This window comes from Tasmannia lanceolata, unplaced genomic scaffold (genome assembly GCF_043159265.1).
Source record: "Tasmannia lanceolata isolate RefF3 unplaced genomic scaffold, GAP_Taslan_0.1 ptg000023l, whole genome shotgun sequence".
Classification (NCBI taxonomy): Eukaryota; Viridiplantae; Streptophyta; class Magnoliopsida; order Canellales; family Winteraceae; genus Tasmannia; species Tasmannia lanceolata.
In genome coordinates, this window is record NW_027518700.1 from 9,413,658 (window position 1) to 9,441,066 (window position 27,409).

Here is a 27,409-nt window from a genome sequence, read left to right on the forward strand (position 1 = left end):
GCTTTGTTTGTAAGGTGGGTGTGATTGAAAGCTGTTAAAATGAGAGTTGAAGGTGTCATGTGTTATGTTGTAGTACTAGCTGTGGTTGCTTTTCTTGTTAGTGATGTTGTGGGGGAGGGAAAACAGACCATATTCGTTGGGTTGCCAATAAGAGAAAACAGACCCTTCCACTCATGGTAGAGATTAGCATGGTTAAAGTGAAAGAGAAAACATACCCTTCTTATTTTCAGTGCCTTATATTATGACATTTCTTTATCAAAACTGTAAACATGTTTTCGAATATGGGTTTTACATACTAAAAATTTGATCGAAGTCCATCATCTTGCATTGGATTATCGGAATGAAAGTTCGAGTTTTAGTCCTTTAATTACTGAAGGCGGCCCTATGAATGCTTTGGCTTGGGCAACGAATAAAGCATTAGGTCCCCGAAAACTAGTGGACATTATAATGGAAATTAGAGACCTATGCTTGATTATAGGCTCACAATTCTATCGTAGAGGTCAGCTAATAAAAAAGTGCCGAAAGAGGGAGTGGAAAAGATATGGGGCATAAAACATCTTTCATTGATCTAAACTATCCATTTGGTTAGCTTTGCTTTATATCTCCTATAGCCCAAAGAAAAGGGCGAAAACAAATTTTACATCCATAATTCCACTTCCAAAATCTACTGGGTGTTAGGATCAGATGATTGGTGTGATTTTCGGGCGAAAAGATATCCAAATTTAAGGCCTATTAAATGGATGGTTCAGATCAATTGAAGGTGAGACCCAATATGTCGTGTTGGGGCCCACCTTCTCTTAATACAATGAGGTTGTGCCCTACCTAAGCATTCCTCTAACATTATTTACCTAATTATCATCATTGGACAATTCAATTAAACATGTGGCAAGCGGCTGAGATTGTCACCATGATGCAAAATGGTCCATTAGCTTATTCTGAAACCTGTATTGTCCTGTATTTGTATTTTGAAGCAGGGAACCTTATTCTTGGTGCATTTTCAAACAAATGGTAGAAAGAGGGTAGTACATTTTCAAATCTGTATTCAGTAAAAAGCACATGGTGTTCTCATACAATCCCTGTATTTTCAACAAGAAAAATAATAGAACAAAAATACAAACCTGTACTAAGCCATTGATGATTGATCACCATGTGGGCTATGTCCACTAAAACACAATCCGAAGCAAATTTACAGCCAATACACATGTCCAGTAAAATGAAAAGAACACCAAACATAAGAACCATATCTAAGTAGAAGAGGAAGTTGACCCGGCAGAAGTTGTTGACGCTAGTGAATATCGAGCGCTGGTCTCCTCTTTCCCATTTTGTACGCACCCACTACTGCCATGTAAATAGGCATGAAGGACAACATCTGCCTCCTGCCTAGTCCCATATGATTGATAACAAGCTCCACTGAACTTGTTCACCTGAAGATGGCAATCCTGCCAATTTTCAAATACACCAACCTGCCTTCTCTTGAAAACAACGTAGAACTTTTGTTTTGCCATTCACCTGCAGGAATGCAAACCAAATGATAGCTATATGGATAAAAAGGAAACAAATGCGATATAAACAAGACCTAGAAAAGAGAAACAGAAAGCCCAATTAAAGACTAATCAAGCTAATAAGTAGTGGACCTATAACAATTATTGCTATGACAAAGACGAACATTTAAAAAAAAATCCAACCATTATACTAATATCAGTAACAGGGGGAAGGGGTGGTATCTCATACCATAAAGAAGCGTACAACAACAGTAGTACAACAGCAAGAGTCTAACTCTCTTCATCTTACTCATTTCCATCTTGGGTATCGACATTTTGCTGCTCATTTGCAGCCACCTATTAGCAAGCACAATAGTAGAGATTTAAATCAATAAGAAAAAAAACGGAGCATAATAAATTGACAAGAGCAATAATAACGTTTCCAAACCTTAGTCCTCTTTTGACAGCTTGTTCTGTAATGTCCATATCTCCCACATTTTGAGCACTGGCGTTGCCGTTTTTGTGCTTGAGTGGCCTCTATGCCAGATACATGACTCGTTGCACGCTTTGGCCTGCCCTTCGTCCTTACAACTTCAGGGTCGCGAATTGTAAACCCAAGTATTTGACTGGAATCAATGTTTGACAGAGGTATTTGACTGGGACCAATGTTTGACTGAGGTATTTGACTAGGACCAATGTTTGACTGCACTTGGCTACCAACTGTTACCAAGTCACTCTGCGGAGAGACAATCTCCTTCTCCTTCTTTTCAACTTCTACAACAAGCTCTGTACAAAAATCATTCATCTTCTTGAAGAGAATCTCGTCATTACCAATTTTTTCAATCAGTTGCTGCCATGTTGACATTAGACACCACATCTTCAGTCCATTCACGCCACTAGTATCTCATTGGGTTACAGATGTTGTGCCCCCAGCTCGATACCTTGCATCAATTGACCACCTTTTTAATAAATAGCGTTTGGGGATAGTAGGTACTTGCTATCTATCCATAACGTGAAGGATATGTTTGCATAATATTCCTTCCCTTTCAAACTTAGCACATTGACATGTCGCAGTTACATCATTGGAACTGTCAAACAGAACCCTAAAGTATTTCTTCTTGTCATCTGTCCTGATTCCTACATTGTATTCCACAACATTGCCGTTCTTTCCCAACTTGTCTTTCCATAAGGCAAAATTACCCATCATCTCATCTTGGAATATGGTGAACATCTTCTTTGTATAGAATTCCCCAGCCTTTCATTCCAATGGGCTGGTTGTGTTCATTTTGGCAATTGTATTTTTAGACTTAAAATCTTCTTCGAATTCAGCTTTACGCCGCTCAACCAGTGTCTTGTCGTATTGACCCAAGAATTCAACTAAGGAGGTGTTCTGGTTAACATAACCATCAAAGAAGGAATTTATGCTTTCACTCTGTTGACTAGATGTCATTCCTGCTGTGAATGTGTCTCTCCAATAGGCGGGAACCCAATGCTCACGGAGATCCCACATTTTTCCTAACCAATGACTTTCATCAATGTGATATTTATCAGCCAGAGATTTCCATTCTGTCTCAGAATCCTCTATTTCCCTCTTGTAAAACCAGTGATTGTAATCCTTGTAGAAATCAGTGTCGACATCTCTCATGTCCGCAACATGCTCAAGGAGATGCTTCTTTATGTGCCACGAACAAAACCGATGCTTGGTATGTGGAAATACTTTTCGAATTACATTTCACATAGCCCCGTCCATATCAGTTATTATAGCACCTGGAGCTTTACGAAACATACACGTGAGCCACTGCTCAAATAACCAGGTGAAAGTCTCATCTGTCTCGTCGGCAAGAAGTGCACATCCAAATAGAGTCGACTGCCTGTGATGGTTAACCCCAGTGAACGGTGCAAACGGCATTTTAAACCTGTTCGTTTTATAAGTCACATCAAATATGATCACATCACTAAACGTAAGGTATGCTTCTCTCGCCCTGGAATCAGCCCAGAACATCGAACGCAAAGTTCCATTCGCGTCTAACTCCAACTGTTCGGGTCTTCAGACTTTCTCTTTTGGAAATGGTTCGCCACTATCACCGCTTCTTTAGCCATATTGTTCTCCCTAACTGATCTCAAATGGGCAATAACTTGATTTGTTGAGACCACGGGAGCATTGGAAGTAGAGTTAATGGCATTCTTTATCTGAGCAAGCTTGAAATTGCTTCCACTGAGCTGTTCAATCAAATTCTTACAGCCTTTGTTTTTACGGAACTGACTATGTGAACGATGCATTTGTGTTTTAAGTGGTGAAGTAAGGTCATGAGAATGGATGTCGTCAAAAGTTGTAACTTTCCACTCTTTATCTCTCAATTTGATGATCATCCTTGCTTTACAATTCATTATGGCAAGGCGACGCTCCCTCAAGTCCTTAACATCATCTCTCTTCTCCTTATCCTTTTTCTCTCCCTCTTTATTACATACAAACGTTCTCGATATCACCGTCTTTGTTAAATTTGATATGGTAGCACTAGATTTTCGTAGTCCAAAACCAGTAGCATACGCATAAGCATTGTAGAACTCATATGCAGCTTCCCAAGTTTGAAAAACCTGGTCCTCAAACGGCATATTCACAATACTATCTTCACCGACAACCTTGTTGGGAGTAGTATCTGTATGACTACAACCCTCATGTCCGTCTTTCCCATCAGTAGCCTCCCATTGTAGATCATCATCATTGAGATTCACCCCATCATTAATGTCAATTATATTCCCATCCCATACTAAATTATCATCGTTGAGATTAAACCCATTGTCACACTCAATTAAACCATTTGCATGTACGTCGTCAATAGATGAGTCCATTTTTTATACCTAAAAATGCAACATATACATGGCCCATCAGCATAATAAGAAATGGTAAAATATTACAGATATTTTCTACTGTGTGTCTTAAAGTAGGGTTACAGGGGTACACTGAAAGTAGGGTTGCAGGGGTACGTTCAGGTGTAGGGTCAGGGTTGGGTATCCCATGCGCAGTGTCGAATCTATTGGATTATCCAACAGACCGTCTTACGTGGGAATTCCCGAGGGAATTTTGGATTCGACGAATACGCTCAGTAAGTTAACAACCCATTACATAAGCAGAATAATTGAACAATCCATAAAAACACTGATTCATAATCATATTAATAGAACATTGTAATTAACCATTACATAGAACTAATAACCTTCAACCAAAATACATCATCAAATAGACAACAATGATCAATTACGCCCTCGCACCGCTCCCAGAAGCATCACTTGACTCACCAGTCCCGAGCCATTCCCAGAAATAGTCTCTAACCTCTCCTTGGGTGGACGTGTTTTCCGCTACAAGGGTGACAATGGATCGCCGATTCCAATCTTGAGTAATCGCATTCACTCTCCTCGTGTTCAGGGGTTGAGGACGAAAGGAGTCGGCCACCGTAACATCCATCATAGCTATGTGATGTTGGGCTCCATAGTACTGTCGTAGGATCTGCTGAGGGAGGTAAAAGGAAGTGCTCTTGAAACCCATTATACGAATGCAGTTATGACCAAAAGTCGCAAGGACTGCAGAGGGAATCGACGACCATGGAAGAGTCCATTCAATATCTGTACTTTTGCGACCCTGAAGCCATATAGCCCAACTGAAGGGGTCATCGAATGAAACCAACACCTCCCTAGTATTAAAACTCATCATCCAGGGGCTCGGTCTCGACACAGGTAGTGGACCCAAAATTCGTAGTATGTCCACTAACCAGACCTAAATAAAACAAAAGTCAGGAATAATTACCCATAATCAAGCACATCATCCAAGCATTGTTTTATAAATAATCTGATACTTACATAAAGAATGACGGAACTTCCCAGAAAGTCAGATTGTGGAAACAACCAAGCAGTATCTAAGCTATCAAAAAGTTCGGCCAAGACAGTAGGCGCTAGATTTGCACCTTTACGAACTTGATCAACCAAGTCTATAAAATATAAAGGGATCAAGTATGATGACTTTGATCGACCTGGAAAGAGAAAAACCGAATATACACATAGTGCTAAGGCATTTTGACTGCAACGACGATACTCCTGATCCAGATGTCTATTAGCTGAAAAGGTTTCCACTAGTTTAGGAATGAAGATACTACTCGAATCACGGTAGTGACTTAGAGACTTCTTTGGCATACCAATCAAATGACTCAATGCCTTGTTATAGCCGTCCTTCAAAGTAGGCTTGAACATGGGACCATCGTGGAAAATGCAAAGCATCGTGCAAATATCTTCATGAGTCGGACAAAGCTCTTGCATTCCAAAACCAAACACATGGACGTTACGATCCCAAACACTTATTGCAACCCGAATCAAACCCCAATCAACACGAACAGAGGCAATATTGCGTAAGTTCTGTATGCCTACTATGCCAAGATTAATGAATTCGACATTTTCCAACCCATCGATCCATCTCAACAAACTATTGTTCGAGACTTGAGCCATCCCACTTGAATAATACTAAATAGAGAGAGCAGAAAATAAAGGGGAAATGATATCAGCAGTTACCACTATCATAAATAGAGAGAGCAAAATACAGAACAAGAAATAGCCGATTGACTAATTCTACAAAACTATGTTAGATTTCACCAAGAAATGAATTTTAATAAGAAAACGACAAATTAGATTACTAATAGAAATGAATTTGGCACTGTGCATGGAAAATGGAAAACTCTTTCCATGGTTAACAAGGTGAAGGTAACTACTAACTACAAAACAAATTAAGGGAATAGCATGATGGAGATGGGGTGAAATCATAAAAAAAACCCTAGCAGAACCTCAAGAAGATAAAAATAACTGAGAATTGAGTATGACAATCAGCTATGAGCATATGAGAAAACCTAAAATAGAGAGAAAATAAAAAAATTCCTGCAACATTCATGATTTTTGCAGGAAAAAAGGAGAAAGAGAGAGAGAAAATCAAAAATTTCTGCAACATTCATGATTTTTGCAGCAATAAGCTTCTGTGTTAGAATTTTAAACTGGATTAGGGTTTAAAGTGGAAGGGGGTTTCATGAAAAAAAGCCGTAATCGATTAGCTTTTAGCAACCCACTGTACAACAAAAAAAACAGAGAGATGCTACTTAAAACCGTTAGAAATTAAGCATCAACAGAAGAAAAAAATAAAATATAGAACCCAAAGGGGGTTTCATGGATTTATGGTTTACAGTGGAAGGGGGATTCATGAGAAACAACCCTAAATCGATTAGCTTTTTAGCAGAAAAATAAAAAGAGAGAGAAAATCAAAAATTACTGCAAGATTTTTGGAGCAAAGAAAGAGAAAAAGAGAGAGAGGTTAAAAAAAAAAGATGAAACCCTAGCAAAAAAATTGATTTCACAGAGTGAGAGGAAGAGAAAATCGAAACTGTATGCTCCATTCATTTTTCATTAATTTTATTGCAAAAAAGAGAGAAAGAAGAGAGGAATGAACTAACCTTGCAGAGGAACCCTCGTTTTTCTTCCCACAACAATGATCGTCAGACGAGGGTATACGGCTGCTGGGTTTTTTTTGGGGTTTATAGGGCTGCTGGGTCGGAGGATCGTCGGAGGGGACGGGAGTTTAGGGTTTTCCGGCTGGGTACAGAGGATCGTCGGAGAGAGACCTCGAAGATTTAGGGTTTATACGGTTGCTGGGTCGGAGGCTCGTCGGAGGGGACGGGAGTTTTGGGTTTTCCGGCTGGGTACGGAGGATCGTCGGAGAGAGACCTCGAAGATTTGGGTTTATACGGCTGCTGGGTAGGAGGATCGTCGGAGGGGACGGGAGTTTTGGGTTTTCCGGCTGGGTACGGAGGATCGTCGGAGAGACCTCGAAGATTTGGGTTTATACGCCTGCTGGTTTTTTTTAAGACTACTTATACTCTTTTTCTCTCAACCGAGGGGCCCACTTTCAAGAGCCAATGAGAGTGCATCTCTCTCTTCAACCGCATGAATGGTTTTAAACGAGCACATACTCTTTTTCCTCATATATATATATATATATATATATATATATATATATATATATATATATGTAGACACCCCATTTTTCCCCGCTTTAATCAACAAAGAAATTAGTGTGTCGTTGTCGGATTCTAGTGTTTTCCGTTCCCGTGTCTGTCCCTTATGCTTTCTGTAGACACCCCATTTTGATCGGACCCAAGTTCGCTATGCTTGGGCGAAACCCCATCCAATCATTTCCGCCATGTTTCGCATTTTTCCGTTAAGTATTGAGAGAGATTATTCATAAGAATCCGAGCAAGGGAAAATTTGGACCCGTTTGGTGGGCCCGCATTGGACATAATTCGAATCAACCAGGGGGCCCACATTGTTTTGATAAAAAAATGAGTTTCGAGCCTATGTCGATCCAGTGCATAAAAATGCCCATCAAGGGAACAATCATGATTTCAGGGAGGTTACCTTAACAACCGAATTCTGTTGCGATCATCAAGTTGAGTTACTCGGATCAGCCCATTAAAATGATTTAGGAGGACACAACCTACTTAGGTAGGGGACCCATCAATTGGATGGTCTGGATCGTCATAGAGGAATGATCTAAGGGGACACAACCCATTTACATTGCGACCTACCATTTGGACCGGTTGAGATCATCTTACGAAGAAGGTTTGAGGAATACAATTTGCTTTTATTATAGATCAATAAATTGGATGGTTTGGATCATCTAATGAAGAAGATCTATAGGGCGTGGGTAATCTACTGGATGGTTTAGATCAGCCCATAGGATTGATTAGTGGAGCACAAATTAAATCACATTGTCGCCCATCAAATGAACGGTTCGGATCATACTTTGAGTGAGGCATATGATTAGTCACAATTGGGAACTTAGTCACACATGGGACCCACTTGGGTTATCTTTTACCTACTCAAAAGGACTTTAAAAAAATATATGCATGGAGCCACACACATGTCAAAATTCAAACATGCATGGAGCCACCTATCATGGAATATGTCCACAATGGTGGCCACCTACCATGGGATAAGTCCACAATGGTGGCCACCACCCTCCCATTCCTTTGCTATAAATGGTTCAATGAGGAGAAGAAGAAGAAAAGAAAAAAAAAGCTCTCTCTCTCTCTCTCTATCTCTCTCTCTCTCTCTCTCTCTCTCTCTCTCCCCATTCAAAGTGAGGAGAGCAAAGAAAAAAAAAAGTTCAAAAGGAAGAAAAGCGGAAGCGATCATACATAGGCGGGATTTTCGAGTTTTTCGGCTTTTGGATTCGGCGAGGAACTCATCACAAGTAGGTACACTGTTCTCGGAATTTTTCAGAATTATTAGGTATATTTTCGGATTTTTGCATGATTTTTAACGAAGAAAGCTAAAAGATATACTAAACAGATTCCAAAAATAATGGAATTTCGTGAGAAAATAATATGATAATGATACATTCTACCATGAATTTGTGAGAATTTTGGATTTTGTTTGGTATATTATTTTATGCATTCTTTGAAAATTATCAGATTTTGGGAGAATTGTTACTGACGTCAAATCACAGATAAAATTCTCCAAATTTTTACAGTAGTCTTAAATTCTATGTTTCTTACTTCTGTAAAATTTTCAAGTGATTTGGATCTTATTTCATATGAGCTGTAGTGTTAATTCATAATCTGGTCTGAAAATTAAAAAATCCGAAACTGATAGTAAATAGTTTTCTAATTTCATGAAAATCTCACATCATGCTATTTTCACTTATATCTTACTACTGTAGAAATTTCATGGAATTTAGATTTCTATTTCTAGTAGTTTCTGTGTTATTTTTGCAATCTGGTCAATTAATTGTTAAATCCAAATTAAATATGAGTTTAATGTAAAAATCTGTAAAAATCTTCCAGTAAGCTACATCTCATCATATATTGCTTCTGTAGAAGTTTCAACTCATTTCGAATTTGTTTGCAACAGTTTCACTTGTAAAATCACTCATATGCTTAAAATTGATAAAATCCATTGAAAATTCGAAATTAATTAAAAAATCATTGTGAAAATTTCCAAAGAACCTTAAAATCTGTCACATGTTCACTCCTTAATCCATTGAAACATAAATTTTAGGATCTTTAGATTTCCCTGGAAAAATGGCCAGTGCATCCATAATCGTATCCCAATTGCAACCGATCTTTGACAATTTAGATATTTAAGCTATAGCATGTTGTTGGCTCCGAGGTTACTGTCCACGGAAATCCTAAGATTTGCCAGGCAATAAGATGCAATAACCTAAGTACTAAATTGTACAAGGAAAGAGAGCACGATTCCCTCCCTTGGATGCCATTCTGGGCCGAAATTGGCGAACCCTAGAACCGTTGGTATTCCTTAAATGTCCAAAAACTGAAAATCCTCAAAATCTAAAATTCATTAACTCCAAGAACTGAAATCGATTCATCTCGTGTCTCTCGGAACCGTTGGATTACGGTTTCCGTCATAAGAGCCATTAGAGCCCAATTTAAGAACACTGGTGTCATGTCGTGTCCTATGTTTTAAGGAGTCTTAGGTTTAGGGAGTCCTAGAGTCAGGAGTCCAGCCTCATCACGGACGCTTGCTATGTATAGCAACCGTACCATAGGTCTAGTTACACTAGTCATCCACTCTTTCCCTAGGACAAGCCTAGTAAACTAGGATGTAGGCTAACCTGCATTAGTCTAAGGGACAACTTGCATTTAGATAAGAATCATATAACATCTTATCCTAGGATAATAAAATCCTCAACTTGAATTAAATAACTTCTCTTAAAACTGTTGAAACAGTCAATCCAGTCTAGATCGGTGTCCTAGTTGAGTTAGGCATAAGTAGCTTAGCTTAGGTGCACCGAACTACGTCGACTCTGATCCCAGTGAGGCTTGGGTACGTAGGCAGCTTGGATGTCTGATGGCATACCATCCGCGAGTCGGCACCACAACAAATTGTGGTGTTTTGTATATTAATTTTCTTGTAAATGCTTAATCAAATCATTTAGGGCTTTCCATGAAATTAGAATTCTAGGAGAACTTTCACTTAGATTGAATCCAGACAAATTAATAAATCAAGATACACATTTAGGATTCACATTGAAATTAGATCATAGGATGCATGTCACTTAGTTCGCACATTAACATAGAGTTGAATGAGCCATTTAAAATAAATTTAAAAGAGTTAGCTTTTGGAATCGAAGACCGATTATTGGGCAGGAATGGTGCATGTGGCGGATAACTCCCCATACCTTCCATTCTCGTAACCAGGTAGCGAGTCTAGATTTCTGGTTAATTTCGGGTCCTAGATCCCACATCTAGGTGGCGACTCTGTCAGTCTCTTTCGTGTGGAATTCGGATTGCCTTAGTGATCCCAAGTTCACATGAAAGACGAATTCAAATCAATAATTAAATGCACACGCCAATCGCGTGGGTACGGGAGACCAAGAGAGAGAGCGCGGCGGCTCTCGCCCCACCCCTCTCGCGGGACAGGGTACCACAATATATATATATATATATATATATATATATATATATATATATATATATATATATATATATATATAGCAGAAGAGAAAAGAAGATAATTTTTTGAATTTTTTGAAAATTCTATGAGAATTACCCATCACTTTTTTTTGACTTTTTTTAACAAATGCACCCATTAAAACCCATTCAACTCACATACTTTCAATCCTACCCCCTCCTTTATGCTTTTTAACAAAGGCACCCATTAAAACAACATAATTTCAATCTTACTCCCCTCATTTATGGTTTTTTAATAAAAAAATCTATAGGGTGATCTTAACCATCCGATTTAAGAGGAATTATGGAAACCTCTATAGATTGGAGGGCTAGGATCAGCCTATGGAAATGATTTTTGGGGCACAACCTATTTATGTTGTGTTCCATCACATGGACGGTTTGGATCGACCTATGATGTGGTCCGTACAGTTCTTTGTCGGCCCGTGCATCGCATGAGGTTTTTTACTAGTATATATATAGAGGAATGGAAACTAAGGAAATTATTTCAATTTCTCCCAAAAATATGCGGGAATTACACATCACTTTTTTTGACTTTTTTTAACAAAAGCACCCATTCAACCCACATATTTACAATCCTACCCCTCGTTTATGCTTTCTAACAAAGGCACCCATTAAAGCCACTTAATTTCAATCCTACCCCCTCCTTTATGCTTTTTAACAAAGGCACCCATGAAAGCCACATAATTTAAATCTTACCCCCCTCCTTTATGCTTTTGTAATAAAAAATCTGTAGGGTGATCTTAATCGTCCGATGTAAGAGGAACAACATATTATGGAAACCTCTATAGATTGGACGGCTAGGATCAGCGTATGGAAATGATTTCTGGGGCACAACCTGTTGATGTTGTGTTCCATCATGTGGACAGTTTGGATCAACCTGTGATGTGGTCCGCACAGTTCTTGGGCCGGGTATGGGTCCAAGATTCGTGACCCGTAAATTTTCCCCGGTCATTTTGACCTGGCCCGTGTCACCCGGACCCTTACGGGTCGGTCAAACTCTCCCATATTTTTCAAAATCTTTTTGATGAGCCCAAAAATTAATCTCTTCAAATCTTTGAACTGGTCTATCCCCCACAGTTGGTGGGCCCAAATATTAATTTCTTCAAATCTTTGAACGAGGTAGGCCCCACCTGTATTTTTCAAAATGAATTGTACGCACCACCCCATGATCCAAACCCTCCATTTGATAATCATAGCCCTCCGATCTAAAGAAAAATTGCATATTACGGAAACCTCTATAGATTGGAGAGTTGTGATCATCCAATGGAAATGATTTTTGGGGCACGACCTATTTACATTGTGGCCCATCAAATGAATGGTTTCGATCATCCTATGGTGTGGGTCGTGCATTAACATTAAGGCCAAATTGTAGGCCCCACCCAGATTTTTCAAATTAAGTTTGCGGTCAACGCCATAGGATGATCCAAGCCGTCCATTTGATGGGCCGCGACGCAAATAGGTTGTGCCCCCAAAATCATTTCGATGGGATGATCGCAACCCTCCGATCTATAAGGTTTCCGTAATATGCAGTTTCTCTATTGTCTATCATGAGAAGCTAAATATAATGTTTTCCCACTCCCCGTGCATCGAATGGAAAGTAAGGGAATTATTTGAATTTCTCCGAAAAATCTGTGAGAATTACATATCACTTTTTTTGACTTTTTTTTAACAAAGTCACCCATTCAACCCACATATTTTCAATCCTACCCCCTCCTTTATGCTTTCTAACAAAGGCACCCATTAAAGCCACATAATTTCAATCCTACCCCTTCCTTTATGCTTTTTAACAAAGGCACCCATGAAAGCCACATAATTTCAATCTTACCCCCCTCCTTTATGCTTTTGTAATAAAAAATCTATAGGGTGATCTTAACCATCTGATGTAAGAGGAACAACATATTATGGAAACCTCTATATATTGGACAGCTAGGATCAGCGTATGGAAATGATTTTTGGGGCACAACCTGTTGATGTTGTGTTCCATCACATGGACGGTTTGGATCAACCTATGATGTGGTCTGTACAGTTCTTGGGCCGGGTACCGGTCCAAGATTCGTGACCTGTAAATTTTCCTGGGTCATTTTGACCTAGCCTGTGTCACCCGGACACTTACGGGTCGGGTCAAACCCTCCCATATTTTTCAAAATCTTTTTGATGGGCCCAAAAATTAATTTCTTCAAATCTTTGAACTGATCTATCCCCCACAGTTGGTGGGCCCAAATATTAATTTCTTCAAATCTTTTGAACAAGGTAGGCCCCACCTGTATTTTTCAAAATGAATTGTACGCACCGCCCCATGATCCAAACCCTCCATTTGATAATCATAGCCCTCTGATCTAAAGAAAAACTGCATGTTACGGAAACCTCTATAGATTAGAGAGTTGTGATCATCCAATGGAAATGATTTTTGGGGCACAACCTATTTACATTGTGGCCCATCAAATGAATGGTTTCGATCATCCTATGGTGTGGGTCGTGCATTAACATTAAGGCCAAATTGTAGGCCCCACCAGATTTTTCAAATTAAGTTTGCGGTCAATGCCATAGGATGATCCAAACCGTCCATTTAATGGGCCGTGACGCAAACAGTTGTGCCCCCAAAATCATTTCGATGGGATGATCGAAACCCTCCCATCTATAAGGTTTCCGTAGTATGCAGTTTCTCTATTGTCTATCATGAGAAGCTAAATATAATGTTTTCCCACTCCCCGTGCATCGCACGGGGTGTCCCACCAGTATATATATATATATATATATATATATATATATTTATAGAGAGAGAGAGAGAGAGAGAGAGGAAAATGATTGTGAGCTTGAAGCTCATATAGCTTATATGAGCTTGAGGGCCAAACACATGGGTCCCACATTTTTTGTGGTGATGTTGAGTTCCATCACATGGACGGTTTGGATCAACCTGTGATGTGGTCCGTACTGTTCTTGGGCCAAGTACGGGTCCAAGATTCGTGACCTGCAAATTTTCCCGAGTCATTTTGACCTGGCTCGTGTCATTCGGACCCTTACGGGTTGGGTCAAACCCTCCCATATTTTTCAAGATCCTTTTGATGGGCCCAGAAATTAATTTCTTCAAATCTTTGCACTGGTCTATGCCCCACAGTTGGTGGGCCCAAAAAATAATTTCTTCAAATCTTTGAACGAGGTAGGCCCCACCTGTATTTTTCAAAGTGCATTGTACGCACCGCCCCATGATCGAAACCCTCCATTTGATAATCATAGCCCTCCGATCTAAAGAAAAACTACATATTACAGAAACCTCTATAGATTGGAGAGTTGTGATCATCCAATGGAAATGATTTTTGGGGCACGACCTATTTACATTCTGGCCCATCAAATTAATGGTTTCGATCATCTTATAGTGTGGGTCGTGCATTAACATTAAGGCCAAATTGTAGGCCCCACCTAGATTTTTCAAATGAAGTTTGCGGTCAACGCCATAGGATGATCCAAGCCGTCCATTTGATGGGCCGCGACGCAAATAGGTTGTGCCCCCAAAATCATTTCGATGGGATGATCGCAACCCTCCGATCTATAAGGTTTTTCCATAATATTCAGTTTCTCTATTGTCTATCATGAGAATCAAAATAGAATGTTTTCCCATTCCCCGTGCATCGCGCAGTGTGTCCCACTAGTATATATATATAGAGGAATGAAAACTAAGGGAATTATTTCAATTTCTCCCAAAAATCTGTGGGAATTACACATCACTTTTTTTTACTTTTTTTAACCAAAGCACCCATTCAACCCACATATTTACAATCCTACCCCCTCCTTTATGCTTTCTAACAAAGGCACATGTTAAAGCCACATAATTTCAATCCTACCCCCTCCTTTATGGTTTTTAACAAAGGCACCATGAAAGCCACATAATTTCAATCTTACCCCCCTTCTTTATGCTTTTGTAATAAAAAATCTATAGGGTGATCTTAACTGCCCGATGTAAGAGGAACAACATATTATGGAAACCTCTATAGATTGGACGGCTAGGATCAGCGTATGGAAATGATTTCTGGGGCACAACCTGTTAATGTTGTGTTCCATCATATGGACGGTTTGGATCAACCTGTGATGTGGTCTGTACAGTTCTTGGGCTGAGTACGGGTCCAAGATTCGTGACTCGTAAATTTTCCCCGATCATTTTGACCTGATCCGTGTCACCCGGACCCTTACGGGTCGGTCAAACCCTCCCATATTTTCCAAAATCTTTTTGATGGGCCCAAAAATTAATCTCTTCAAATCTTTGAAATGGTCTATCCCCCACAGTTGGTGGGCCCAAATATTAATTTCTTCAAATCTTTGAACTAGGTAGGGCCCACCTGTAATTTTCAAAATGAATTGTACGTACCACCCCATGATCCAAACCCTCCATTTGATAATCATAGCCCTCCGATCTAAAGAAAAGCTGCATATTACGAAAACCTCTATAGATTGGAGAGTTGTAATCATCCAATGGAAATGATTTTTGGGGCACGACCTATTTACATTGTGGCCCATCAAACGAATGGTTTCGATCATCCTATGGTGTGGGTCGTGCATAAACATTAAGGCCAAATTGTAGGCCCCACCCAGATTTTTCAAATTAAGTTTACGGTCAACGCCATAGGATGATCCAAGCCGTCCATTTGATGGGCCGCGATGCAAATAGGTTGTGCCCCCAAAATCATTTCGATGAGATGATCGCAACCCTCCGATCTATAAGGTTTCCGTAACATGTAGTTTCTCTATTGTCTATCATGAGAAGCTAAATATAATGTTTTCCCACTCCCCGTGCGATGCACGGAGTGTCCCACTAGTGTGTATATATATATATATATATATATATATATATATATATATATATATATATATATATGTGAGGTAAAAGATTAGACGGTCGAACATACGTAGGTGAGGTGCGGTAGAGTTTTAAAATGTGTTTTGATTGGATGAGATTTGAGGCCCACGCAATAGTCGCATGTTTGAAGAAAACAAAAATACCCACCTTCGTCGACAGAAGCTGTCTAGAAAGAAAAACAAAAACCCAAAAACCTACTCCTTCGTGCGATTTTGCCGCCTCCTTCTCCGGGCCGCCGCCGCCTCCTTCTCCGGGCGCCACCTCCTTCTACGAAGGGCACCACGTTCGTACACCTCACAGGTATGTTTTTCCTTTTTTTTTTGGATTATAGCTATTCTAGGGTTTACCTTTTCTTCCACTGATTATTAGGGTTTCTTTTTTTTTTCCTAGGGTGTCGTTTGATGCCATCGAGGGTTTCTTTTTTCGCTTATTTGTGGATGTATTTCTAGCTAAGGAGTAGGGTTTCTTTTTTCGCTTTTTTTTTGGATTATACCTATTCTAGGGTTTTTGTTTTTCTTCCACAGATTGCAAAGGGTTTATTTTTTTTCTAGGGTTTCATTTGATGCCATATAGGGTTTATTTTTTCGCTTATTTGTGGATGTATCTTTGTCTTTTTTTGGTTGCTTTTGTTTCTTTTGTTTCTAGGGTTTCTCTTCTGTGTTGTTTTCATGTTTATTTTGTTTATTTTATTTCTTTTCAAAGTCTATATTTAGGATGAAATCAGTGTTTGGAGTTAAAAAATCCTTGTTCTTCATTATGTATTTAAGATGAAATCAATGTTTTGGGTTTTTCCCTCTACGGTTTATGTGGAATGAAGAAAAAAAAACCTTATTGATTTGGGTTTAATGCCCTCTACGGTTTTTGTGATATTTGGTTTTAATGCCCACTGATTGGTTAGGGTTTAATGCCCATTGATTTGTTGTGGAATGAAGAAATTAAAAAAAAAACTAAATCAGTAACAAGAGGGTTTTATTTACTCAAGAGACCCTAAAAATCTAGCTTTTCTTACTCTTTTTGTTCATTGATTTAGGCTTGTTGGTACTGATTTTGCGTGGATTAAAGACTGGGATTTAGGATTTTCTTTTCACAAGAGACCATCATAATCAAGGTTTTACTCCCTTTTTGTTCACTAATTTGGGGTTTTCTGCTACTGATTTTGTGTAGGTTTATTACCTAAACCTGCTGTTAGGTTTTATATTGCTTATGAATGTATTGTGTGTTTTTTCTTTTGCAGCTCAGAGAAAGTAAGTAATGGCTTCCTCAACTAACTCATCTGGTAGCGTTGGATCAAACTTCCAGAACTGTTCCTGTCAGGTGCCCGTAGTTTGTAGAATTACCCAAAGTAACAAAAACGGTAACCAAGGACGCCCTTACTACAGTTGTGCGGGACTGAAAGTAAGTAAACAATAAATAATTGTTGTGTAGTCCTATTCTTTATAACTTGTCGAATTTCTAGCGTTGGAGAAGGAGAATAGGATGTTTAAAGACCGCATCATAGCATTGGAGAAGGAGAATATGATGTTTGAAGTCCGCATCAGGGAGTTGGAGAAGGATAATAGGATGTTTCAAGATCGCATCATATCATTGGAGAAGGAAAACACCATGCTAAAGAATGAGATTAGCATGCTTAAAGTTTTAGGAGTCATAGGTGTTTTGTTCTTAGTTTTCTTGTTCAGTAAGTGATGTGGTTGGTGGAAATTAAAGAAATTTGAAGAGACTTGTATATTTTGAGTGTTGTAGACATATTGAACCCTATTAGGTAGATGGTTTTATAAGCTCTTTTATATCATATGGTCATGTCCTCATCTCTTGATGCTTGTGATTTGTTTATGCTGTTCTTTGTTGAATCTAGATGCTTGTGATTTGGTCTGCAAATAGGAAATTCCGAAGAGAACAGATGAAATTGCTGGGACAAATAAAGTGGGGGCCAATTATTCAAGAATGCAGAGAGAGAAGTACATATTTGCCTCTTTTTTTATTTGGACAGCCTCCTCTACTGTATTTATGACTACTCTTTTAGAGAGGCATATGCCAAGTAAGAAAAAGAGGGTGAATAGAATCCACATGCTATGACAACTCTTTTATGTGCCACATATAGTTCGTGGGCATTTTCTCCACAAAAAAAAAGTTCATGGGCATTGAAGGCTGCTTTTGTCCGAACTTCCTTGATGTAGCTTTCTGAATTGGGATTTAAAGTTTTAAAACCAATGACCTTTTTGTAATCATTTGGAATTTTTTTTTTTTGGAAAGGGACCTCATAGTCTGTGTTTTTTTCACACTAGAATGTTGCCTTCTTCTCTTTCGGCTTTATTGCAAGTCATCTCCAAAACATATTTCCCTTTAATTTACCTCAGCCTCAATTATGATACTTAAAAAGGAAAATGGGGCTTACTTGGTGAGGAAATGTCGAGAGCTTTTGAGGATATGGTGAAACTTGAGACCAAATGAAAAGCCTTGCATATTAGTCTTTACTGAATCTGGAAGGGTATATGAGTTGCACAATTTGATACATCCCATAAAACTACTTTATTTTTTCCTAAGCTCATACAACATTTGCTGACAAATTTGAGTCTTCAAGTCTTGAATGCGAGACAGCGCCTTTTGTTACATACGAGAGTCACTTTTCAACACACAGTCCTCTCAGACTAACCCTTTATTAGATGAAAAACTTTCAAGGCTTAAATTTCCTAAGCACGCTTTAGATCTGATGATAGTGCAAAATTTAAAATGCACTAAGGCCACACCATTTAGGATTCTCAACACCTAATTGACAGGGAACATGTTTGAATACAATCACAGTGACATGTATTGACAGTGAACCTGTTTGAATACAATCACAGTGAACCTTGCTTATATGAAAAATTATTGCTCTCAAACAGGGCCTTGCTGATATGAACAAATGGGAGCTTGCTAATTTGAACAAACATAGTGTACCTGTTTCAATACATTGTGAACCTGTTTTCAGTACATACTGAACCTGTTTCAATACATCGTGAACCTGTTTTCAATACACCTGTTTAAATGAATTAAGGGAGATGATTTCTGCACCCCTTTTCTAGAATAACATAGAAGCACATACATAGTGAACCTGTTTCAATACACATGTTTGGAGTAGAGATGAAAGTATTTTGTCACAAAAATCTATGAACACTTCTGGCAGCCCAACATCACTGAAAATACCTGAATATTTATTTACTCCAATCCTGAAAAGAAACCAAGAATAATGTCATCAAACAGTGTTTTAGCTTTTATGCAAAGTTATCATGAATAATGTGAGGGAAAAAAACACATAAGAACTTGAAATAAAAGAAATACATAATAACCTACTCGGCGTCTACTCCTCCACCTCCTCCTTCTCTTCCTCCTCTCCATCTTCTTTCCCTGACCGCTTTCATTTATGTTTCTATTACCAAACACAAGAACAAATTATTATTAATGACTAGTTTAAGAAACTTATAACTTAAAAAAGCAACATGTACAGACCTTGGAGTTCTTTTTACAAGTCAACGATAATGTCCTTGTTCCCCATAGGATTTGCACGTTCTCTTCTTTGGTTGGGTTCCAGAGGTCTCTATGTTAGATTTCAAACGCGTAGCATTTTTCGGTCGGTCCTTCGTCTTCGCAACTGGGGGGTCTCGAATAGTCATTTCAGGCATTTGACTGACACAAATGTTAGACTGGACTTGGCTACCAATGACTGGTAACTCACTTTCCACCAACTCATCTTTCTTCCTTACTTCTTCTTCAGCCCAAAGTGCACTGCAAAAATCTTCCATCCTTTTCATTACATCATCCCTCTTACCTGGTCCATCTAGAAGTCGTTGCCATGTTGAGATTAGGCACCACCTCTTAAAGGGATTCATGCCATTACTCTCTTGTGTGCTTGTAGGTAATACACCCCCCTCTCGATATCTAGCCTCAATAAACCACCTCCTTAACATGTAACGCTTAGGGACCATTCTCAATTGCTTAAGGTAAAAAATACGAAGGATATGTTGACATAATATCCCTTCCATCTCAAACATAGCACACTCACATCTCGCGGTCACTCCGTCAGAATCGTCATATTGTACCCTGCACCATCTACTCTTCTGATCACTTCTAAGACCTACAGAATACTCTTCCACTATACCTTCACTTCTCAACTGATCATACCAACAGTTGTTACTACCCTTCAACTCATCCTGAAATTTGTTAAAGATAATAAGCGTATAGAATTTACGGGCCTCTTCTTCCAATGGGCTATTCGTTTGCATCTTAGGAATCAAATATTTGGACTTGAAATCTTCTTCGGCTTCGGTTTTACGGCGTTGAACAAGTGCCCTGTCATAAGCTTTCAAGAACTTATGTAACCCGGTGTTGTTGTTCACATATCCGTCGAAGAAGGAATTCATGCTTTCGCTGCGCTGACTTGATTTCATGCCTGCAGTGAAAGTGGTTCTCCAATATGCCCACATCCAATGCTCTCGTTGCTGCCACATCCTAGACAACCATTCATTCCCACAAATTTCATATTTGACCACCAAATCTTGCCATTTGTCCTCACACTCCTTTATTTTTTTCGAATGAAAACACCGATTATAATCACGGTAAAAATAACTATCGGTATCCCGCATTTCTACAACTTTCTCAACTAGATGCTAACATATGTGCCACTCGCAAAACTTATGGTGTGTATCTGGAAAAACTCTTTTAATTGCATTTTTCATAGCCAAGTCCATAACAGTAATTATTACACCCGGAGCTCTACCATGCATGTACGTCAACCACTGCTCAAATACCCAACAAAATGTCTCATCCGTCTTGTCGGCTAGCAGTGTAGATCCGAAAAGGGTTGACTGTTTGTGGTGGTTCAATCCTGTAAACGATGCAAATGGCAGAGAGAGTCTATTTGTTTTATAGGTACCATAAAAAATAATGACATCGTTGAATGTCATGTACGCATCCCTCGCCCTAGCGTCAACCCAGAACATGGATCGAAAGGTCCCATCCATCTCTAACTCCATCGAGAAAAAGAAGTTTGGGTCTTCCGATCGTTTCTTTTGCAGATGGTTGGCCACTAAGACTGCTTCTTGCCCCAAATTGTTTTTCCTTTTTGCTCTCAAATGGGCAATAACTTGATTTGTTGAGAGCCCACCTATTACTCCATCGTGGGTCGAATTAATGGCCTTTGCGATCTTAGATTTAGGCATTTGTGTCTCATTGAGACAATCTATCAAAGCCTTAGTACCTTTACTCTTATGAAATCGGTTATGGGAACGAAGCATTTTGGTTTTCAGTAGGGAGGTCAGCTCATGAGAATGGATGTCTTCAAAAAATTTCACTATCCACTTCTCATCTCTATGTTTGATGATCGTCCTAGCTTTACAATTTAGTCGCACAATGCGACGCTCCCTCATTTCCTTGCCATTATCTATCTTGCCCTTATCCCTTTCCCTTTTCAGCCCCTCTCTGTCACATACAAACGCCCTCGATATGATCTCATTTGTCTTCATCGAAGAGGATGTACTGGACTTCCGCATCCCAAAGCCAGTGGCCAGTCCATAAGCATTGTAAAAATGATAGGTAGATTCCCATCTATCAAACGCCTGTCCCACAAAAGGCGTATTCACAACACCCTTCTCACCATCAACCTTTTTGGGTGTACTAAATGTACCACTGCCAACCTCATCTATGTCATTCACATCTGTCTCTGCCCATTCAAGATGATCTTCATCCAGATTTACACCATCATCAACCATAAGTAAACCATGAGCATCAACTTCTTCAATAGCTAGGCCGCATGCTTGCGACAAAGCATCGTCAACCAAACAGGGTCTACCATCACCTCGCTCAATAGATACCTCACTTGGTTGCGAAGAAATTGGATCCATTTTAGGTACCTAAAAACATGGAAATTTGAGAAATATATCATTCAAGAACAACATGAAAAACCATAAATCCATATTTAAAGAATCAAATGGAAGAACCCTAAATCCATATATCCATACAAGAATCTTTGAAAAATTATTGAAAAACCCATAACAGTTTGAAAAAATGATAAATAGGATGTCACAAACTCGAAATACAGACTTTGAAAAGAAACAAAATCAACAAAATAAACCTCACAACAACAGATTTTGAAACGATTTCATCCTAGTGCCAAATCAACAAAATAACATCACACTGATTTCATCCTAAATACGGATGTTGAAATGAACCACTTTCAACAAAACAAAATACAGATTTCTTCATTCCACAGTGGTAGAATATATTATATCAGATGCATGAAGATCTGACCATTGGATTAGTATGATGGTAGATCAGGAAGTTTTTTTTTATACGATCCTCATGGAAAGTGGCACACAGAAACCACTCATAGAGGGAAAAACCCATTACACTGATTTCATCCTAAATAAAACTATAACATCACACCGATTTTATGAAAATTTTCATTCCACAGAAAGAAAAGATGGAGGTACAAATTTCTAATCTGATTTTATGAAAATTTTCTTCATAAAATCAGGTTTTCATAAAAACTCAAAAAAAGATGGAAATACATCCACAAATAAGCAAAAAAAGAAACCCTCGATGGCATCAAACGACACCCTAGGAAAACAAAAAAGAAACCCTAACAATCTGTGGAAGAAAAGGTAAACCCTAGAATAGCTATAATCCAAAAAAAAAAGGAAAAACATACCTGTGAGGTGTACGAACGTGGCGCCCTTCGTAGAAGGAGTTGGCGCCCGGAGAAGGAGGCGGCAAAATCGCACGAAGGAGTAGGGTTTTGGGTTTTTGTTTTTCTTTCTAGACAGCTTCTGTCGACGAAGGTGGGTTTTTTTGTTTTCTTCAAACGTGCGACTATTGCGTGGGCCCCAAATCTCATCCAATCAAAACACATTTTAAAACTCTACCGCACCTCACCTACGTACGCTCAACCGTCTAATCTTTTACCTCTCTCTATATATATATATATATATATGAGAAAATGGTTTCTACTTGTGTGTAGATAAGTTATCTACACACTAGCTTAAAATACAGTGGAGGGCATATTGTTTGGGTGATCCAAACCATTCATTTGATTGGCCCTCACATAGATAGGGTGTCCACAAATAATCAGCTCCATAGGATCATCCCATATCTACGATTTCTAGAGGTAAAATGGACGTGTATAAACGTTCACAAATTTGTCCATTTTTTGCCCCCAATGTTCGAAGGGTTAGGATGATCCTATGGCGCTGATTTTTTGTGGACACCCTATCTATGTGAGGGCCAAGCAAATGAATGGTTTGGATCACCCAAACAATGTGGGCCTCCACTGTATTTTAAGCTAGTATGTAGATAACTTATCTACACTTGTGTGTAGAAACTTATATATATATATATATATATACCCACACACACACACACTAGTAAAAAACCCCGTGCGATACACGGGCCGACAAAGAACTGTACAGACCACATCATAGGTTGATCCAAAGCGTCCATCTGATGTAACACAATAGAAATAGGTTGTGCCCGTAAAATCATTTCCATAGGCTGATCCTAGCCCACCAATCTATAGAAGTTTTCATAATATGTTGTTCCTCTTAACGTGCCCGGAATTCGTCAATATTTTGAAAGGCGTCCTGAATCCGTAGTATTATGTAATATGTTCATAAAAATCCGTAGTATTATGTAACATATGTACCAAATCCGTAATTTTGCAAAGAAAAAACGTCACTATGTTGACTTTGTCCACTTTTTTTATTACAAAAGCATAAAGGAGGGGGGTGGGATTGAAATTATGTGGCTTTAATGGGTACCTTTGTTAAAAAAGTAAAAAAAAGTGATATGTAATTCTCATAGAATTCTGGGAGAAATTCAAATAATTCTCTCCTTTTCTCTTCTGTTATATAGTATATACTAGTAAAAAACCCTGTGCGATGCACGAGCCAACAAAGAACTGTATGAACCACATCATAGGTTGATCCAAACCGTCCATGTGATGGAACACAACAGAATTAGGTTGTGCCCGTAAAATCATTTCCATAGGCTGATCCTAACCCTCCAATCTATAGAGGTTTCCATAATATGTTGTTCCTCATAAGGTGCCCGAAATTCGTCAATATTTTGAAAGGCGTCCTGAATCCGTAGTATTATGTAATATGTTCATAAAAATCCGTAGTATTATGTAACATACGTACCCAATCAGTAATTTTGTAAAGAAAAAACGTCACTATGTTAACTTTGTCCACTTTTTTTATTACAAAAACATAAAGGAGGGGTAAGATTGAAATTATGTGGCTTTAATGGGTGCCTTTGTGTAGACACCCTATTTTGACCAAGCCCTAAAAAAAAATGGAAAATCCCTGAGCAGCTGGACCTGGATAAGTCCTCGAGAAAAGAAAAAAATAAATAAATAATAATAACCTATAAATTAGCACCTTAAGGCTCCGGGGTTAAATCTTGGATAGCTCGAGACCGTAAGTAGGCCCTGCGAAAGTTTCGTCAAAATCCGACAGAATTTACCCTGGTAATGGGAGTTATTTCGAAAAATAGTGCATAAGAGGGTCGGATTAGTTAAGTCGGAGGTGTCCTGGGCAGAGAAAAAAATAGTGAAAATAAACAAAAAGAGGGCTCCCTGGGAAAAGGAAGGAGCCAAATTCATGCGCTCATCGAGGGTGAGTTTTGGTGTGCTTATAGGATATTGGTGTGCCAATATCATTCCCCCCAAAAACCTACCTATATATAGCAAAGAGAGGGGAGAGAAGCCCTAATTTCTTTTCTCACCCTCGTTAGCTGCAACGAGAGAGAAAAGAGGGGAGGTCTCATTTTCATTCGAGAAAATAACAGGGAGAGAGGGAGAGGAGAAACCACCGTCCACCTTCTTCTTCTTCCCACCACAGCTAGCCCCATCTTCACCTATAAACAGAGAGAAAAAGAGAGCAGAGGAGAGAATCACCAAACCCTAACCCATCTTTGTCTTTTCCGACGAGATTCCGGTCGGAACCCGGCCAAGCTCCGATTATTTTCCACTCCCCTTCCACAGCCACTATCAAACCCCTTCTTCAAAACCATTTTCAGCCATCCCCAAACCCTCTTCTCATTTTTCCAAGAGCCCACATCCACCATCATCTTTTTCTACCCAAACCCATCTCAAAAACCCATTTCGAAACCCAAACCATTCATCTTCTCTTGCGGTTATCACCAGAATCCGGCCGGCCTTCTTCCATTCCACCATCTTCTCCCTCATCCCCAAGAAAAAAAAAGAGGGGGTTTTCTCATTAGCAAGAGAAAACAGAGAGAGAGAGAGAGAGAGAGAGAGAGAGAGAGAGAGAGGGTGCTCCGGTCTCCTTCTCCGGCAACCTCGCCGGAATCCGGCATCATTACTCCGACCACCATTTTCTTCTTCTTCATTCATGGCAGCCCTAAACCTTCCACCATTTTGCCGACCATCCTCACCATCTCCTTAGCCGAATCCCCAATCTGATAAACCCATCTCAAATTTGCAACATAACCCCCATTAAACCCAAATCTCTCACCCCATTCCAAAACCCACTTCGTTCCTTTTCTCCTCTGCAATCCGCAACCATCTCCACCTTCCATTTCTTTTAACTTTTTTTTATTTCCAAAACCCATTAAAAGAGGGCTGCAAAATTAGTTGAGTGGATGTAGAGTTTGAACCATAGAGAAGAAAGGGATTTTTTTTTTGGGTTTTAAGGTTATAAAGAAAAAGAAGAAGAATTGGTTTGATCTTATTGTTGGGGGTTGGTTTTGTTCACTTTTGGAATTATGGTTGCTAGTAGGAAGGAATGAAGTAGAAGAGGTGTGCAAATTTTGTCGTCATGAGCTCTGATAATCTCTGAAATTCCGGCAATCCCGCGGCTTCGATCATCATCCCACATCACTTGGTTCATGCTCAATATCCAAGGAAGAAGGTAATTTCTTCTAATTCTCCTTATTATACCTGATTTTTGGAATGATCTTTATATGCCTTGTTGTGTAGTGATGATGTTTTGTTTGTTTTACTAATGAGTTTCACCTAAGCTTTGATGAGTTAGTACAAGGCTTACGCTTTAATTCTTGAACTCTTTAGCCATGTCTGAGTCGTGCTAAACCTTTTTCCCGTACCTTGTTTTATAAATTCTGAGTGAAATAAATAAATAAATAAATTCATGACTCGTGACAGATGGTTAATGCGTTCAATGAGATTGATCCCAGTCAAATCAATATTTCCTTAGCAATGTAGGCCCTGTGTGTCTGCCCTTTTCCCGTTAGTAAGTAGGGATTCTTTGATGTGTTTTGTAGGAAATGATGTTAATGCAATCATGGTTTGTTATGTGTAAAACTCCAATATTCATTTGCTTGTTCAGTTAGACTAGTCTCACCATGATTAATATGTGTATGACCGAATGCATCTTCGTTTTTTTTTCTCTTTGTAATTCCCATTTCTCTTTACAGCTAGCAAGATAGTACTGCCCTGTTTGACTAATTGAGCATGATATTCTTTGAATAGATGGTAATTCACTTGATTGTCTAAGGAGTTTTCTGCGCGATTAATCAGTTGAAATTGTTTGGTTCATTATTATTCTAGTTGGTTGGATGACCCATGGCAATTGGTAAAAAGTCATCATTCTCTGGGGTTGTTCCTTAGACAACCAGAAGCGAGACTAATTGGGTGTCTACATGTTCATAAAATCATATTTCTTGCATAAACAAATCAATTAAGCTTTGGTTCTTGGTCTGTATCGATTTTTGTAAGTCTGTGTGTCTATGTTAGAAAGGCAAATGCATATTTGCAAAGGACTATGATATTTGATTATTGATTCTGAGTTCACCCTTTCTGTTGATTGTTATTCATATTGTGCCTATTTGGAGCCATGGGTGGCATAGGATAAGCTCAGAATTTTTGCTATAACTCCATTTCCTCTCTTTCCAAAATGTCCTTTGGTTTAGGTCGAGATTTATTACAGTTCCCAGATTCCTATCAGTTTAGGGCTTATTCATTAATCTTAGGGGCTTCCCCTCGTGTTGGGCTATGACGGGATGCTTCCTGAGCCAACCTCTTCCCTCCATGTATCAGAGCCTTCACAGGTTCAGGGGTCTATTCCTCTTTAGGGAGAGTTAGGAGTTGGTCCTACCCTCTTAGAGTCGTGGGATTCGGTCCTACCTTAATAGAGTCGTGGGATTCCGTCCTACCTTCATAGAGTCGTGGGATTCTGTCCTACCTTCATAGAGTCGTGGGATTCTCTCCTACCTTCGTAGAGTTGTGCGATTCTGTCCTGCCCTTATAGAGTTTAGGAGTCTGCCCTATCCCCTATAGAGTTTAGGAGTCTGTCCTACCCTCTATAGAGTTTAGGAGTCCATCCTACCATCCTAGAGTTTTGAAGTCTGTCCTACCCTCATAGAGTTAGGAGTTTGTCCTACCTCTATAGAGTTTAGGAATTTGTCCTACTCTTTATAGAGTTAGGAATCTGTCAAACCTTCATAGAGTTTAGGATCTCGTCCTTCCATCTTTCAGAGTTAGTCTTTGCATGTTCCTAGGCTTCGTAGTTTAGAAAAAGTCTGAACTACGGATGGCTTGAGCCCTAGCTGAG

General features: G+C 39.2%; 2 protein-coding genes and 1 long non-coding RNA gene across 3 annotated transcripts; 1 reads left to right on the top strand and 2 right to left on the bottom strand.

Annotated features, from left to right (window-relative positions):
* Positions 1–3,213: 3,213 nt before the first annotated feature.
* Positions 3,214–4,331, bottom strand: LOC143855748 (protein FAR1-RELATED SEQUENCE 5-like). The gene is made up of 2 exons (XM_077365821.1): positions 3,535–4,331; positions 3,214–3,397 (listed from the first exon to the last, which is right to left on the bottom strand). The coding sequence occupies exons 1-2, from the start codon at positions 4,329–4,331 to the stop codon at positions 3,214–3,216; spliced, it is 981 nt and encodes a 326-aa protein (XP_077221936.1).
* Positions 4,332–16,458: 12,127 nt separating this feature from the next.
* LOC143855669 (uncharacterized) lies at positions 16,459–17,668 on the top strand. Its single transcript, XR_013238032.1, has 2 exons — positions 16,459–16,959; positions 17,086–17,668. It is a non-coding gene; the product is annotated as an uncharacterized LOC143855669 (long non-coding RNA).
* Positions 17,669–20,491: 2,823 nt separating this feature from the next.
* LOC143855749 (protein FAR1-RELATED SEQUENCE 5-like) lies at positions 20,492–25,418 on the bottom strand. The gene is made up of 2 exons (XM_077365822.1): positions 25,275–25,418; positions 20,492–21,733 (listed from the first exon to the last, which is right to left on the bottom strand). Exons 1-2 carry the CDS (start codon positions 25,416–25,418, stop codon positions 20,492–20,494), a joined length of 1,386 nt encoding a protein of 461 aa, XP_077221937.1.
* Between the last annotated feature and the right edge of the window lie 1,991 nt (positions 25,419–27,409).